This window comes from Erythrolamprus reginae, chromosome 1 (assembly GCF_031021105.1).
Source record: "Erythrolamprus reginae isolate rEryReg1 chromosome 1, rEryReg1.hap1, whole genome shotgun sequence".
NCBI lineage: Eukaryota > Metazoa > Chordata > Lepidosauria > Squamata > Dipsadidae > Erythrolamprus > Erythrolamprus reginae.
The window spans coordinates 327,040,555-327,058,701 of NC_091950.1; the positions used below are offsets into that span (position 1 = coordinate 327,040,555).

At 40.0% G+C, this 18,147-nt stretch overlaps 1 protein-coding gene across 3 annotated transcripts in view; it reads left to right on the forward strand.

Moving 5' to 3' along the window:
- The window catches only part of IGF2R (insulin like growth factor 2 receptor), a 126,876-nt gene that overhangs the window by 51,921 nt on the left and 56,808 nt on the right, over positions 1–18,147 (forward strand). For all 3 annotated transcript variants that reach the window (XM_070733800.1, XM_070733799.1, XM_070733801.1), the window contains exons 20-26: positions 1,641–1,742; positions 2,496–2,597; positions 3,312–3,465; positions 5,243–5,410; positions 6,208–6,351; positions 7,783–7,961; positions 13,373–13,460. In XM_070733800.1, coding sequence (XP_070589901.1) covers positions 1,641–1,742; positions 2,496–2,597; positions 3,312–3,465; positions 5,243–5,410; positions 6,208–6,351; positions 7,783–7,961; positions 13,373–13,460 — 937 coding nt within the window. The remainder of the gene's footprint in view (positions 1–1,640; positions 1,743–2,495; positions 2,598–3,311; positions 3,466–5,242; positions 5,411–6,207; positions 6,352–7,782; positions 7,962–13,372; positions 13,461–18,147) is intronic.

Below are 18,147 nucleotides of genomic sequence, written 5' to 3' on the forward strand. Positions count from 1 at the left end.
AGTGCATTATAGTAGTCCAACAGGGTGGTGGCTAGGGATGAGACAATGTGAATAGAACTTAATCTAGGAATAAGCACAACTGATGCACAATACAATGTTGTGTGAAGGCCCTTCTAGCCGTGACTGCCACCTGCTTGTTGGTAAGATTTATGAGTCCAGGAGGATCTCCAGATTGCACATGTGATCTACTTCAGGCAGTATAATTTCCATTGAGCAGCAATAATCTTTGTATCATAATACTCCAACATATGCTTTGAAATCTTTGTGATTCATTTCATCTTCATCCAGCTGAAATATCATTCAAGGGTGGAAATAAAGCACCACCAAAAAAAGCCCTAGAATTTTCAGAAATGGAACATTTTCAAAGCACCTTAACAAGGACCACATATATATGTTTTTTATAGTAAGCTAAATAATTCCCAATGTTGTGAAATCAGAACAAAGGGAGGATAGGACATAGTAGGAGTGTCAAATTTGTGGCCTGCAGGATGGATGTGTCATGCACTGGCCATGCCCACCCCTATTTTAGCAAAGTTGTGATACGTCATATGATGACGTGTCGTTGCAAGTTTGACAGCCCTTGGATAGAGCATCCAGTTAATTAACCAGGACTAATTTAGCTTTTTCTATCCCAGGTTATATTATTAAAAGTGATATAACTGCAGGATGAACTATTCTACTCTGTTTTCTCCAAAATAAGGCATTCCCTGATAATAAGCCTAAGTAGGCTTTTGAGTGCATGGGGCTTTTGAGTGCATGGCTTATTTTAAAATATATATATAAGACAGGGTCTTATTTTCGGGGAAACACGGTAATTTAAAAAAAATTCATTTCTAAGTGGAAGTGATGATGGCTAAGCACGTCCTGTGTTTTAGAGGACAGTGGAGTATATTTCCCTTAGTCTATAACAGACCTGGGCAAAGGGCAGCCTGCGGGCCACATGCGGCCTGCCCGCTGTCTGTGACCGGCCCGCCCACTATCTGTGACTGGTCCACGGAGATCGGGGTCCGCTCCAGTGCGCGGATGAAAGAGCTCACCGCGTCTGCCGGGACTCCTCCGGTTTCTGCTTTCCTGATGAATCATGAGGAAACCAGGAACCAGAGGAGTCCCGGCAGATGCGGTGAGCTCTTTCATCCTCGCACTGGAGCAGACCCCAACCTCCTACCGAGCGCGGCCGAGCACAGAAACCACACAAATACTCCAGCTCAGTGACTGTGGTGCACCGTGTTACCGTAAAGCAAACAATTAGGGGTCTGTAGAGTGGGTCTGGGTGTTTAGGTCAGGCCAGGGTCTGGGTCTTTACAGTATTGGATAGAACTGAGTTAATTATATTAGTCCGGCCCTCTAAAACCATCCCAATTTCTCATGCAGCCCCATGGCAAAATTAATTGCCCACCCCGGTCTATAAGCATGCTATTTTCTAGTTCACTAAGTATTAACCAAGTCCAACTTTGCTTAGTTTTTCAATATTGCCCAGATTGGAACATTGTCCCATTTCATATTTTTTTATCTCTCTTTCAGAGCAATTTCAAAATTGACATATTACCCTTCCAAAGTTTTCTTCCCATATTGGCAAAAAAATGTGTGTGTTTATTTTAGTATATTCCTTATCTTAACTTTTGGACCTATTATATTTCCAGAATAGCAGCCCAAGATTTGTAGAAATGAAAGACTGTGTTGCAACTTTTCTATGGGAAACCGAAGCTGCCTGTCCAGTCACCACCACACAAGGTGAATCTCAGGTAAGAGCAGAACAGGCTTATATTTGCATACTATGCATAAGCCTATAAAGATGGGTTATAAGGATCCATATATAATAAATGTGAATCCTAATAATCCATCTTTTGCTTGTTGATCTGGAATTCAGTCTGAGTAAGCTTGCATGCATGCATGCATGCTATAGGCGAAATCTTGTTTCATCTCTTCTATTTCTTCTCCTCTGCAAAGACTAAATAATTATAGCTTTACATTTTTATGCAGCAACTCATTATTAATTTTCAATATGTAGAAAGGCTTCTGGGAGATGACTAAGACAGTAGAGGCAAGCACTTGAAGCAAGCAAATTTACAAAGAGATCTAAACAGGATACTGATGTTAGAATTTACTTTTATTCAACTTCTTACAATATTTTTTAAAATCAGATTTTCCTAGATCATTCCCTTAATTTTTTTTAAATTAATTTTTTATTTTTATTTTTAATTTCAAGAAAGTTTTGAGACACAAATGACATAACCCTTAAACCTTATATATGTGATTCACCAAACAAGATTTGGTACCAAAGCTGCTGCAGATAGAGGGCACTTTTGTAAATACTGTATTACTAACCTTACTTTACTTGATATCCTTTGACTTTCAACAAAATAAATATCCTAAATATAAATAGGTTTGAACTTACCTCTAAATAATCATAACCATATGGTAAATACTACTTCCTTGACTCTTTATTTTCAAGACTGCATATGTTTTAAGTTTATGAATTATGTCTTTTCCTCCAGAGCTGCTCTGTAAAAGACCCAAACACTGGATTTCTATATAACCTGGAACCATTGGCTTTGGAAAAAGCATACTTTGTTGAAGGAATTAAAAAACACTACATGGTAATAATTTTCATTTCTAATTATGTTTTTTCAGAAATGAGTTAATAAATCGGCCTGCTTTCTTGAAGGAAGTATAGAAAGCATTCAGAACCATATCTTGTGTATTGTAAGAAGAATTCCTGATAATAGTAATGTTAATAAATAACCAATAAATAGACTGTGAGCCATACACTGGAGAAAGCTATAGCCCAAGAACTGAACATATTTTAATGCAGGATTTGGTAGTTAAATGTAAAAGACTGTTCATTTAAATCCTTGCAAAGCTGCTATGAAGCAGAACAGAAAATACTCACTTGTGAGTTAGGTGAGTTATATGGGCTAGCTATGAATAGATGGGTAAAAGGCAACTTACAGAGGTGTTACTCTGGAATTAGAATTTTTCATGTCAAACTCAAAGCTTAAATTTATATTCTGTATCAGTTTGGCTGAGCTAAAAACTTTGTATAAAGATAACATGAATAAAATGGGAGGCTGCAATTATCAAGTTGGTCTTGATAACCATGTCCATCAAATAGTAATATAGATTGATTTTGTTCAATCTTTTAATTTTATTATTTTTGGGAAAACTTTATTGGGATTTTTGAAAATATTTTCTTTAAAAACAATGACATAGTTGTACTTTTAGTAATTCTGCATGGATTCATAAAAAAAGAAAAATAAATAATCACATATCTACATTTCATCATATAGATTGATTGTGTTCAATCTTTTTAGATAAGTATCTGTAGACCAACCAAGGAATGTGGTAATGAAGTTGATGATTCAATTGGTGGATGTGAAGCAGAAGATGTGGAACACATTCGCTTGGTGAAACTGAACAAAACTCTTCAGTTTTCTACAGAAGGATATCTGTCACTTACTTATACAGGTAAACGGGAGTGCGGTTACTCTGTAAATGTTTGCATTCTGATACAGTCACCACATGTTTTTGAGATATAATATTTAGTCATGATTCAGTGCTCATCCCATCAGGCTTTATTCTGCAATCTGGTTTCTAGAGCTCATATCTAGAGAAACACCTTTTCTTAATTCAAAGGGAATCAAAGAGTCAATGCACAATGTACAGCTTTTTGGATATTGCCTTAGAAACTGTATAAGGCTGCTCACCTTTTGAATTCATAGACATAAAGGTTTAATGTTTCTCCACATTCTTTGTGTGTGTAAGAGAGAGAGAGAGAGAGAGAGAGAGAGAGAGAGAGAGAGAGAGAGAGAGAGATTGAGATTCTCCACATTCCTGTTAAAAAGGAATGAAAAGAATAAAAAAGAATTTTAAAAGAATAAAAGGAGAGAGAGAGGGAAGGACAGAGAGAGAATGTCTAGAGCTTAAAAATCTGGAGATGTGGAAGTCAAGATATATAAGAAAAGCCCAGTAAGAAAGATTGTAGAAAATGTTCTTTGCTTACAGGATATAATTTATCTCCATCATATTTTAATACAGTGTTCCCTCGATTTTCACGGGTTCGAACTTCACAAAAAGTCTATACCACGTTTTTCCAAAAATATTAATTAAAAAATACTTCACGGTTTCCCCCCCATACCACGGTTTTCCCCGCCCGATGACGTCACATGTCATCGCCAAACTTTCGTCCGCCTTTAGTAAATATTTTTAAAATAAACTTTAATAAATAAACATGTTGAATAATAATCTAAATGGTTGCTAAGGGAATGGGAAATTGTAATTTAGTGGTTTAAAGTGTTAAGGGAAGGCTTGTGATACTGTTCATAGCCAAAAATAGTGTATTTACTTCCGCATCTCTACTTTGCGGAAATTCGACTTTCGCGGGTGGTCTCGGAACGCATTCCCCCGTGAAAATTGAGGGAACACTGTATTTGCTTTTTTCTTTAACCTATATTAGTAAATGTATCCTGACTCAGTCATTTTATTTTCTAAAAGTGCATGCTGAACCTGCCATCCCTGAAAACCATCATGCTGTATTTATTCTTTCATTTAACTGTATTGTTCTTGTGGGATTTTTTGTTTCTGTTTTGCTCATGTTATTGTCTGATATTCCAATGTGTGCAGATTTAAAGGAACAACATATATAGTAGTCCTTATTCAGCAATCACTTGTTCAGCGACTGAAGTTATGATGCTGAACAATGAGACTTATGGCTAACTCTTGTAGTTGTAGCTGTTGTAGTGCCCTCAAGGTCATGCGATAGCAAGGTGAATGTTTGGCAACTGCCTCACAATTACAACCTTGCAATGTCCCTCACACGATTGCTGCTTGTTGCCTTTATTGCTCTTTTCTGACAAGCAAAACCAATAGGGAAATCAGCAGGAGGTTGCAAATGACAATCATGCGATGTTATGCCCAAGTGGGGTTTGCCTAACAATAGCACTTAGATTTATATACTGCTTCACAGTGCTTTACAGCCCTCTCTAAGCAGTTTGCAGAGTCAGCATATTGCCCCCAACAATCTGGGTCTTCATTTACCCACCTTGGAACGATGGAAGGCCAAGTCATCTTTGAGCCGGTGGAGAATTGAACTCAGCAGAAGTAGCCTATAGTACTGTATACTAACCACTGGACCATCACGACAGCAATTTGTCACTGGAATTCTCAGCTCCAAGTACTGTAGTTTACCACTACCTGAAAAGAGTTAGAGAATACTTTGTCTTGACATTTTATTTTCATTCTTCAGGGCCCAATGACAGTTTCATCATCACTTTTACTTGCAATCGGTCCTATCCTGGAGAACTCAAATTTGTACGTGAAGAAATGAATTCTGCACAAAATATTCTTAATACTTACTTTAACTTCTACACGGCGTTAGCCTGCCCACCTGTTCCAGTTGATTGCCAAGTCACTGGTAAGTAAACTAGAAAAGGTAAATATTCCAAGTCAGGCACTAAGTGCTTTTATATATGTTTTTACCCCTACATTCAAATAGTAGGTAATGGAATTTCAGAGTTATGGGCATTTGTGTTGTTATTTTCTAGAATCCAAAGATCATCCTTCAAGGGGAACCTGGTTTAAAAGATGTAGAATTTAAGATGTAGAATTTTGAGCTCACATTAGGGTGACTTCATTACCCTTCCACAGACGGCATGGATTGCTTTTAAACATATTAGCAGTGCAATCTTTGATTTTTGAGATGCTAACCATTTTGTTCTTTTTGTATTTAGTAATTATTTTTTATCATACTATAAATTGTCTCTTTTTTCCTAAGGTACTTTAGTGGGTTTTTTTTTGGTAAATTATGTTTAAAAACAAAGAAGAAACATTTAAGAGGTTTTTTGTTGACTTAATATTGCAAAGATATTTTAGGTAAAAATTTAAAATGCTCAGTCTCTTTAGTTTTTTTTTTTAATGTAGGATGTCCAGAATTTATATTTATATTATTTTTACACCCCCCCTTCTTTTATTGTTGAGATGTGCTTCAATATTTGATATAAAGATACTGGGAAGTTATGTACAGTAAAGCACGCAACATTTATTTGTAGAATCTTCTGATTTCATAATACAGATTTTGTTTTAATATTATTTTATTACTTTGCTCTTCAAATGTCAGGCTTGGATGACTAACCTCTTGGAAATTGGGGACTAATTTGGATAAGGAGGATTTGATTTAAGCAAGCATTTCCAGTTCCTGCTTTGTCTTTTCAGATTCTGATGGCAATGAATACGATCTGAGTGACTTGAGCAGAGATCATGAACCCTGGGTTGCCCTGGATACGACCACAGATGCCAAAAAAAGAACTTTCTATCTCAATGTTTGCAGGCCACTTCCCTATATACCTGGATGTCCTGGTAAGTACCGTATCTTAGATGAACTAATGATGTAGTTTTGAGCTGCCAGTGCTTAGAATTCAAATGAGCAGGCATAGTTGAACAGACTACAGTGGTAAGGTTCAGGCAATAGATTGAATCAGAAATATGCATCCTGTTACTCGTGAACTGCAAGATTCTCCCCAATTGTGATTTTGTTACGTTTTATTGAATTGATCGGTTGATTGATAATGTACAATGAAGTCACTGTCAATTCTTAAGCCGCCCTAAGTCCTATGGGATTGGGTGGCATAGAAGTCGAATAAATCATTTAAATTAAGTGATAACATAGATAAAATTTCTCCATGATGATCTATCCCTCACTGTGCACTCCAGGGGTGGGTTCCTCCCGGTTCGGACCAGATCATCAAAACTGGTAGCAACCCGCTGGTGACATCACTGAATTGGATCGACTGGTGCTGATCTGTGGGCGCCGCCATCTTTTTTTTTTTTTAATTTTTTGTGAACTTTTTTACTGTTTTGAAGGTTTTTCCTGTTCTGCTGCTTGTAAAAGGGCCATCCCACTCGGCCCTGACTTAAAGGATTTATCCCTTCTCCCAAAGCACAGCTGATCAGCTCTTCAGCTATGTTTCGGGCCAATTCTAGCTACTGAGCATGCGTGGAAACCAAATTGCATGAAGGTAACGTGCACGTGTGTGCAATCGGAGCACACGTGTGCATGCAAAACATCACAATGTGAACTGATGGCGAAGGTAAGTGGAACCCATCCCTGGTGCACTGATTATCACTTTAACTTAGGGGTGTCAAACTTGTATCACGCACTGGCCACACTCATACCTGGTTCAGAGAAGGGGGGGAAATTCTGGGGTGCTGTGAGTTTGACCCCCTGCTTTAACTGAATCCATTCACCGTGCTGCTGGCTGCTCTTTTTCTTTTCTTTCACCTTTCTCAGCATTGTGGTGACTTCATTTGCCGATCATATTAATCAAAGCTAAACAAACAGTTTGGCCACATCTCTTATGTAAACCTGTCAATGGTTTATTTGTTTAAGGACCTTCAAATGATTTTAAAAAATCGACTGAATTGTTTCTAAAAGCCTTTTAATCTGGCTTTTATTCTCCTATCTTTGTCAGATTGTATTGTAATGTTAGAATAGCAATTATCATTTTGATGCTTCGGTAATGTAAAGATAGAAATAATAGCTTTAAACCAATTTTAATTGTTTTTACAGAGAGACAACTGTAACAATAAGAGAAGTAAAGAAAAAATCCTTCTATGTCAGCAAAGTCATATTAAGTTTATATATAACTAGCACATAATCAGTCCAGATATGATTAATTTAAGAATAGGAGAAAATAATGTCAAATTACTTCTGAGCCCGTTAAAAAGAATCAATGCAACCCTTTTTGGAAAACATAAACATCTATTTTGAAATGTGTCTTTTGGCTGCAGCTGGCATACTAGGAGCTTGTGTGAAATATGCAGATAAAAGCCAGAATCTTGGTGTCATTCAAATGAATCCTCAGGCTGCCACCGATGGATCCCTTAGTATTATGTATTTAAGTGGAGACATATGCAAAGATAAACAACAGTACTCAACCCGGATAATTTTCCAGTGTGATCAAGCGATGGTAAGTTTTTTTGTAGCAGTTTTTTTTCAAACTTGACAACTTTAAGATGTGTGGTAGCCCAGAATTCCAAAGCCAGCCTACTGAGTTGAAGTCTATACATCTTAAACTTGTCAGGTTTGAAAAACACCGTGTGCTGTATATGCAAAGTCTAGTATTTCAATATCCTGATGCCATAACATGACTGCTTTTTGAGACTGTGCAGGCTGGAATTATATCTGTCATTCATATCTTTTCCCAACTTGTTTGTATTGTTGCAGCATCCTTTATCCTAGTATGTCATGAAGCCAGGGGTGAGCTGCCAGCTGGAACGCCTAACTATGCTCGCCTCCATGGCTATGGAGGTACTGTGAGTTTGAGTGGACTTATGCTTCTGCGCCCGTACAGGTAGCAAAATCGCACACAGAGACGCTTCTGCAAAAAAACTCGCCGGAGTACGGGTGCACCTGCGTCTCCGTGCACGATTTTGCTACCTACACAGGCGCAGAAGCATAATTCCACTCGAACTCCTGGTACCTCGAGAGTCGTGGAGGTGAGCCCAACTAGGTGTTCTGGCTAGGAGCCCACCCTGCACGGAGCTTAGGAATTCTGTCCCTTTAAAAATATTTATTTATTTATTTATTTATTTATTTATTTACTTACTTACTTACTTACTTACTTACTTACTTACTTACTTACTTACTTACTTATTTACTTACTTACTTTACTTACTTTACTTTACTTTACTTACTTTACTTACTTACTTACCTACCTACCTACCTACCTACCTACCTACCTACCTAATGTCAACGCCCCAAATAGCATCTGAGAAATAAATCAGATTCCAGTCCAATTCTCTCACATAAGGTTTGATTTATTATCAGAGCCATGTTGGTCACGTTATTACCATCCCGATGCTAACTTCCTTCCAATACCCAACCCAGGTTAAGATTCATCCCACATCCCCACACCCACAAGTTCATCACAAAGATCAGCCCAAGTGCGAGGACTTCACCAACTTCCTCTTTTCTTCAGTTGATGCAGAACAAAAGATGACCTTGGACTCTAAGGAAGGAATTTGTTGTTGCTAATAACTTTCTTCTCATTCAACTACCCCTCCCAATTCCCCTAATACAGTAGTACCCCTAGATACGAGCATAATTCATTCCATAAGGGAGCTTGTATCTCGAGGCAACTCGTATCTGGAACAAGTTGTTTTTCCCCTCCGAGATAACCAAAAGCAAGGATTCTTGCGCCACCTAGTGGACGCTCGACTAGTATCCCGAATTTGAGCTCGAAACTAGAACAGAAATGTCTCTCCCCTCGTGGCTCGTATCTTGAAATACTCGCATGTAGAGCAGCTCGTATCTAGAGGTACTACTATACTGTGTTACTGTGGAAGACCAAAGCCTCTAACTCCACAAGACGGCTTTCAGCCTGACATCTACTTACCTATTTAAATTTCTAAGCCGCCCAACTTCTTGTGGACTCTGGGTGGTGAGTATTTATCAAATAATTGTGCATAGATGCATTTTTCAAGACTGCATTTTTTTCTAACCTCAAAGGCTTTGGTTAGAAGAAACTTGAGTGTACAGTTGCAAATTATCCCTTTCACAGATGACTCCTTTGGATTCTGTCAAGGCTCTCTTAGAGCAGTCTTTTTTAAACACTTTCCCCCCACCTTCCTCTACACCTGAAGAGAATCAGGGACTCCAAAAGTAATAAGATATTGTACCTGTGTCATATGAATGTATGTAGTTGATTTGGGTGGAATAGCTTCGCAAACTTTCTTCTGCTTATAAAGGTGTAAAAATAAATTTAGAGGAACTAATCAGTGAATGCTTCCTATTTGAAATCATAGTTGCTAAAATAGGATGCTAAATTTAAAGTAAAATAAAATAAAAGGCGCTGTTTTTTCTCATTGTTTAAAAATGACAATTTCATATTGAGCAGTACATATTTGAATTTGAACATTCATTTCCATTTTTCCACTTCAGAGAGAGCCTCGGAGATGTGGCAATATAGGTTGATGAGAAGTTTATTTATTTAGGTTTAACAGTTCAGAGTCTTAGCCTTCCTTCCCTTCCTTCCCTCCCCTTCTCCCTCGCTTCCAATACCAATATTTGATGGTGTGATCTACAGAGGCAGTATGGCCAAGAGTTGAGATTCAAATCACTTGGTTAATTATTATTGTTAATTCTGCATTTGAATGAAGTTGGAGCTAAGCTAACAGAGGAAGAGGGAAGGAAAACAATGCAAGAAAGATTGGTAAAGACAATGTAGACAATAGATAGATAGGTGTTTAGATATGTTTTGAAAAACCTGGCTCTGCTGACTCACTTAGGGCTTACAGACCACTTGGAATGGGTTAGCACTTTGAAGGACCTCCCCCCTCTTTTTTACTTTTATTACTTTATTCCTATTTTAACTGCCCCCTATGGGACCAAAATATTTATATGGTTTTTATGTTTTAATTGTATATCACCCAGAATACCTGTGTGAGTGGAATGGGCAGTCTCCAAATTTGATGAATAAATACGCTTTATTACTTCTCTAAAGAAGCCAGTGTATTACGAGAACAAAGGCTGCTTCCATAGGTTATAAAAACAGTCAGTATGTGATGAAATGTCTGTAAATTGAGAATCATGTCACCTTCCCAACAATCATTACTGTGGTTCTGCTGCAAATATATTTAAAATGGGGATGCAGCTAAACACATTGCCCCACAATATAGATCAGAGGTCCCCAACCTTTTTTGCACCAGGGACCGGCTTTCAGCTAGACCAGTTTTCCATGGCCCGGTGGGGGGGGGGGAGCTAGCTGTCAGCGGCGCCGTAAAAGGGGCGATCAAGAGAGGAATGGGTGAATGAATGGACGGAGGGTGGGAAGGAAGGAAGGAAAGAGGGAAGATACAGGAACAGAAGAAGGGTGCAAAGAAGCAAAGAAAGGTGTGAAAGGGGAGAGTAAGAGAGGAAGGAGTGAAAGAAGGGAATGAGGGAGGAAAGAAGGGAGGAAGGAAAAGGAAAGCAAGAAATGGAGGGAGGAAAGGAAGGGAGGAAAGGAAGGAAGGAAGGAAGAAAGAAGGAAAGAGGGAAGGGACAGGAACAGAGGAAGGAAGCAAGGAAACTTATGAAAGGGGAGAGTAAGAGAGGAAGGACTGGAGGGAGGGAGGGAAGAAGGTAGGAAGGAGAAAGAAAAGAAATAGAGGAAGGAAAGGTAAAAGAGAGAAAGAAAAAGAGCAAGAAAGAAAGAAAGAAAGAGAAAGAAAGAAAGAAAGAAAGGCAACTTCAAAGAAAGGCTCACTGAGCATCTCTCACTCTCTCTCTCTTTCTATCCCTCTTTCTTTCTTTCTCTTCCTTTCTCTCTCTCCTCTTCCTTTATCTCCTCTTTCTCTCCCCCCTCTCTCCCCCTTTCCCTCTCTCTTTCTCTCTCCCTCTCTTGCTATCTCTCCCCCCTTTCCCTCTCTTTCTCCCTCTCTTTCCCTCTCTCCCCCTTTCTCTTTCTCTCTCTCTCCCCCTCTTTCTCTCTCTTCTTCTCACTTTCTCTCTCTTGTTTTCTTTCTGTCTCTTTTGCTTTCTCTCTCTCTCACTCTTTCTCTCTTGTTTTGTTTCTCACGCTCTTTCTCTCTCTTGTTCTCTCTCTCTTGCTATCTCTTTCTCTCCCCCCCTTTCTCTCACTCTCTCTTTCTCACTTTCTCTCTATCTTGCTGTCTGTTGCTTTCACTCACTCTCGTTCTCTCTCCGTTCTTCTCAGCGGTGACGTGCGCACGCCCTGCCCGCCTCACATTTGCCGAGAGGACTTTCGCCCCGGGCTCTCAGCAAGGGGGTTTGCATGAGAGGCGGGGCCGGCGGAAGGTGATATTCAATGTCGGGGGCGCACGGGCGGTTTTGCGCGCGCTCCCTATCTCCCTGCTAGCCCACTCGGAATACGTATTCAAAATAAGAAAAGCCTTTGCCGGCAAAGGCTTTTCTTATTTTGAATACGTATTCCGAGTGGGCTAGCAGGGAGATAGGGAGCGCGCGCAAAACTGCCCGTGCGCCCCCGACATTGAATATCACCTTCCGCCGGCCCCGCCTCTCATGCAGCCCCCTTGCTGAGAGCCCGGGGCGAAAGTCCTCTCGGCAAATGTGAGGCGGGCAGGGCGTGCGTTCCGGGTGCGGGAGGAGCTGCGGTGAAAGGCAGGAGGTGGCAGAGGAGCAGAGGGGGCAAATCGGGCGGGCGATGGGCAGCGCGGAAAGGCCGAGGGGGCCCTGGCACCGCGGACCGGCTGAAAACCCCCAACGGCCCGGTCCCGGTCCGCGGACCGGCGGTTGGAGACCCCTGATATAGATTACCATATTTTTCGTACTATAAGATGCACCGGTGTATAAAACACACCCAAGATTTCATAATAATAATAATAATAATAATAATAATAATAATAACAACAACAACAACAACAACAACAACAGCAGCAACAACAACAACAACAACAATAAAAATAATTTATTAGATTTGTATGCCGCCCCTCTCCAAAGACTCAGAGTAAGAAGTAGAAAAGTTTTTATCCTCCCAGCTTCCAGGAGTACTTTGCAAGCCTCCCAAACCCTCTGGGCGCCCTGTTTTTTGCAAAAAATGGGGCATTTTTACCTTCCACCAACCCCCAGGAGCATTCTTCATGCCTCCCAAACCCTCTGCACACTCCATTCTTTGGAAAAATGGACCAATGTTTTGCCAAAATGGACCCATTTTTCACCCGTTTTTGCAGAAAATGGGCACACAGAGGGTTTGGGAAGCTTTCAGAGTGCTCCTGGGGGCTGGGGGAAGGTAAAAACGCCCCTGCTTCATGAAAAATGGCCTGTTTTTCACCCATATTTTGCAAACCAAAAAATGGCCCTTTTTCACCCTTTTTTGCAAAATTGCGATGTGCAGAGAGTTTGGGAAGCTTACAGAATGCTTCTGGGGGCTGGGGAAGGCAGAAATGCCCCCATTTTTTGGGGGGGAAAATCAGCCAATTTTTTGCCTTTTTTTTTTTTAAACGAGGGTGTTTTGCATCATCCTCCAGTCCTCAGGAGCACTCTACAGGCCTCCCAAACCCTCTGCACACCCAATGTTCAAAAAATGGGACATGGGGGTGAGGCTTTGTGAGGTCCATGATGGCATTATTCAGTGTATAAGACACACCAACATTTCCACCCTCTTGGAGAGGTGGGGGTGCATGTTATACTCTGAAAAATACAGTATGTCTGTCATGTAGCAATACTGATTAGTTCTTCTGTTGGGTTGTAAAATGTTAGGTCAAAAATGAAAATTCTCAGGTTCCCAGGTTTTGGGGGTTTTTTGGACAATTTGAATAGAATAATTACCAATGAATCAGAAAATGGTTATTTAGTAGCATATAGGAGAATCATAAGTTCATGCATGAAGCCTGTCACATTATTCATTTTTATTTTTAGGGATCACCAGTGTTTCAATATGAAAAAGACTGTGAGTTTGTATTTCTCTGGAGAACACTAGCAGCTTGCCCTGTGCACAGAGCAGAAGGTAAGTATAAATACCTAAAAGAGTTTTGTTCTTCAACCTAGATATCTAAAACTCATGAATAAGTTTAATATGCCTGTTGAAAGGCAGGTACTATCTTGACCTTGCCCCATTAGTTCTTTTCTAATTTGTGTATATGGCAGAAGTCTTAACTTCAAAATATTTCATAGAGGAGCAATATGATTATACATATTATATTCTATCTCCAAAATTGTTTTCAAGTTACAGCTGCTAATATTAACTATTTTTTTAGTTTTTAATGTAAATTAAGTAAAACGTTGTTCATAACCTAATTCCACCTTTTAGTTTTGGGAATTGGAGCCTTCAGTATTTGTTATGGGCCAGAGATGGGCCAGAAGAGATGGTCTCACTTTTTAAATTCACATTATAATAACATTTACTTTACTTATGATCAATCTTTATTTTAATAACATAAATATTTACCAATTTTAAATTTAGTCAATTAGTGAAGTCTATATCAATTTATATCCCATTGATATATTCCATTAGTTTCACTTATATTTCTTCCTCCTAATCCATGTAAATGTTTAACAATTTTAAGTTTTTATATATATTTGCTTATATTAAATTGTTTGTGATACCTAAAGTAATACTGAAAAAAAGCAAACAGAAATTGTTCTATAATAAGAACCCAATCAGAACAATTGGAAGAACAAACAGACCCCCAATATAAATTTAATAATAGAAAAAATATATACATGTGCAGAAATGGATAAATTGACAAACCTACTTAAGGGAAACAGAATCAACGAAACTAAAAGCATGTGGAATAATTGGCACGAGTGGATTCAAAGGAAAAGATTTGTATAACCTTATACAAAATAGCAGTACAAACCTTAAAAAAAAAATGAAAATACCATTTGAATGTTTTTACCCTGTTTTGCATTGCATAGTATTAAGTTAATATTATCCATATACAGTGGAACCCCGACATAAGAGCTGCTCTACTTAAGAGCAACTCGAGATAAGAGCTGGGAGGGGAGAGATATTTTTGTTCTACTTACAAGCCCAAATTCGAGATACAAGCGCCAAGGAGCTGTCTCCTGAAGCCAAACGCTAACTTCCGCGTTCTGCTTCAGGAGACAGCTGTGAAGCGGCGCGCGTGTTTTAAAAGGTTGCAGCCGGCCTGGGGGGCTCGGGGCGGTGCTTGCAGCTTTCTTTCTTGCTCTTTTTCTTTCTCTCTTTTACCTTCCCTTCCTCTATTTCTTCTTTTCTTTCTCCTTCCCACCTTCTTCCCTCCCTCCCTCCCTCCCTTCACTCATTCCTCTCTTACTCTCCCCTTTCATAAGTTTCCTTGCTTCCTTCCTCTGTTCCTGTCCCTTCCCTCTTTCCTTCCTTCCTTCCCACCCTCCGTCCATTCATTCACCCATTCCTCTCTTGATCGCTTAAAGCCGGTCCCTGGTGCAAAAAGGGTTGGGGACCTCTGTCCTACAGGATTGGGTGGCAGAGAAGTTGAACATATGTAAATTTAAAAGTTTAAGAAAGTTTACAAGTTAAGTGAAAGAAACTTCATTATTCATTTATATGTACATGTACATTTCTTCATTAAAAACATGTCTTTCTGCATAATTTAGACTAACTTTGTGAGTTTTTTGAGGGCTGGAACCAATTAAAATTATTTACATTAATTCCTATGGGGAAAAGTCGTTCGAGATAAGAGCTGCTCGACTTAAGAGCCCAGGTCCGGAACGAATTAAACTCGTATCTCGAGGTACCACTGTACAGTGATCCCTCGATTAGCACGGTCTCGATTAGCGCAAAACGCTGCAACGCGGTTTTTCAAAAAATATTAATTAAAAAATAAGTCCGCGCTAGTTCTCTCTCTCTTTCTCTCCCTGTTGCCGGCGTGGTATATGAGAGAGAAAGAGAGAGGCAGAGGTCGGGCGCATTACCGGGAGGTGGAGGCGGCGTGGGGATGCTGGGTGCCGGGGACACCGAGGAGGGGGTGGACGTGGCCTCTCAGCTGCAGAGCCGAACAAGGGCGGAGGCAACGGCGGAGTCCGGCGCTGGGGCCATGCGGGGCCGCTCATCCAGGGGGGCGTGGACTGGCAAGTCGCCCTCCTTTCTCTTTCTTTCTCTCTCTTATACCACACCGGTAACAGGGAGAGAAAGAGAGAGAGCGGAGGGCACCTTGCCGGTCCACGCCCCCCTAGATGAGCGGCTCCGCATGGCCCCAGCGCCGCCCAGGCAAAGGGGAAACCCCAAGATCGCTTGCCGCTTGCCGTATTGCAGCGAAGGAGGTGAAGCAAGGCTCCAAGCTGCAATACGGCAAGCGGCAAGCAGCAAGTGATCTTGGGGTTTCCCCTTTGCCTGGGCGGCGAGAAGACCAAGGGAAGGTTCCTTCAGCCGCCCAACACCTGATCCGCTCCGCAGCGCGGCAGCAGCGAGGAGCCGAAGATGGGGTTTCCCCTTTGCCTTTACCCCATCTTCGGCTCCTCGCTGCGGAGCAGATCAGCTGTTGGGCGGCTGAAGGAACCTTCCCTTGGTCTTCCCCGCCGCCCACATGCAAACTCCACCATCTACGCATGTGCGGCCATGAAAAAAATGGTGCGCATGCGTAGATGGTGTTTTTTACTTCCGCACCACTATAATGCGGAAATCGATTAGCGCGGGAGGTCTTGGAACGTAACCCCCGCGCTAATCGAGAGATCACTGTAACAACTGTAACCGGTAAAAAAGTTGGATAAGACCTGTAAACTGTATAAACAAATTGTGATATATGTATCTATAAAACAATAAAAAGATTTGCAAAAAAAAAGAAAAAAAAAAGAACCCAATCATCCATTTTCTTTAAACTTCCATTCTCTTTTTCTAAACTCCCCAAGTTTCTTTCTTTTTTCTTTATACCCCCAATTTCTTTCCGTTTTCTTTTCCCCCTTCTCCTCTTTATGAATATTGTTTGTGTGCATTCCCTTCCAATCACTTTGTTCATTTCCTTCTTCCTTTTTAACTTGCCCATATCCAATACTTCTGCCCATGCCCTATCCTTTTCTTATCATTGTTTGTCTCAGTGTAATCATAACATGAAAAATAGCCATTTTCAAAATCTTCTTTCCTTTTATCTCTATAATTCTCCACATCACTAATCAATCCAATATAATCTCCTTCCACATCACTAATCAATCCAATATAATCACCATAATAAATAATCTGTCCATTTTTAAAATCTTCATTCTTCTTGTCTCCGTAATTGTTGATATTTTCTTCCATCTGATCACCCTCCTCTGATTTTTCTTCTTTTCCAACTCTTCTGCTTTATATTTGCCATTATTTTCAGTCTTTGTTGTTATTATTTAGAAATCTCATTTTTGTCCAAAACTTTTTGTATCTTCCTTCTGATCCCATCTTCGAATTTCTTCTCCCTTTAAGTCTTCACAATGATCTTTGAAAAAAACTGCAAAATCCTCAAATTTACTTGCCTCAGTATTGTCAATGTCAGAAATCACAAACCTTTATAATAAATCCAGCTACCTAAAAGTATCTTCCAACAGCCTAATGCAAATTACTTTTCTCTGTGCCAAATACAGTAACCATTTCGGTATTTAATGTAGCCTTTCCAAATTCATTTAAAGTTTAGTCAGCCAGTAGATGAGAATACTTTTTTATAACAATTAGAGACAAAATAACCAGTGCTTTGTGTTTATTAAGATAAGCTCTCATTTCAAGGTCAACAGCTGAGTAAATAGCCACTGGTGAACAGTTAATGTGAAGCCTCTCATCAGGAGATGGAACACCTACTTAATACCATACTCTATTTCTTTTTTTATTCAATATCTTTGTATATTTTAAAAATGGTAATAATCAATATAGATCTAACCAATTCTTTCTTAATTCGTGGTTAATTCAAAAAGTTTTCAGAATTTTTCTAGGGTTGGGTTTTAGTGGCTGCTGCGGCTTGGATGGCTTTTACAAGCCATTTCCCATTGCCGCTGGTCATGGGCTCCAAGCCGGCTTTCTGGGGGGGTTGCCAACCCCTTCAGCTCGCCAGTGGTGTCCCACTTCTTCACCACCCCTACAGGCGACAGGGATATCGGGATTCTCCTACAGAATGAGGGGAACTCTGTATCGCCACAGTGCTTGGCCACACCCCTCTCATGGCCTCACTTTTTCCATGTGTGTGTGTGATGCATGTAATATATTCAGGAAACAGGTGATGCAGGTGCTTTTGGAACGGAAGTATATAACTAAACAATTGTCTGTACTGTTAGAGATGTAATATTTTTGTATTTCCAGTTATATACTGTAAAATATATAGGAAAAAGGAAGTTTGCTTTTTAGTAATATCCTCTGGCCATATAGTTTCAGAGTGAGGAGAGGAAGAAAAAAACAAGAGTAGTCATTAAGAGAAGGTAATGGAAAGGATGTTGATGGTGCACAGGCATGCAAACGGATGCACCAGCCTTGCACTACTTGCCCCATAAGTCCCGCCCATTCAATTTTTTTGTGGTCAAAAACCTGGAACAATCAAGCAGTTCCAAGTTTAATTCAGACAACCTGCATCATACCTAGAATGGTTCAGCTATATAGAAATAGCACTCAAATCTATCTCTCTAAGTGTTTTACAGTAGTCAGCATATTGCCCCCAACAATCTGCATCCCCATTTTACCAATCGTGGAAGAATGGAGGGCTGAGTCAGCCTTAAGCCCATCAGGATCGAACTCTAGGCTG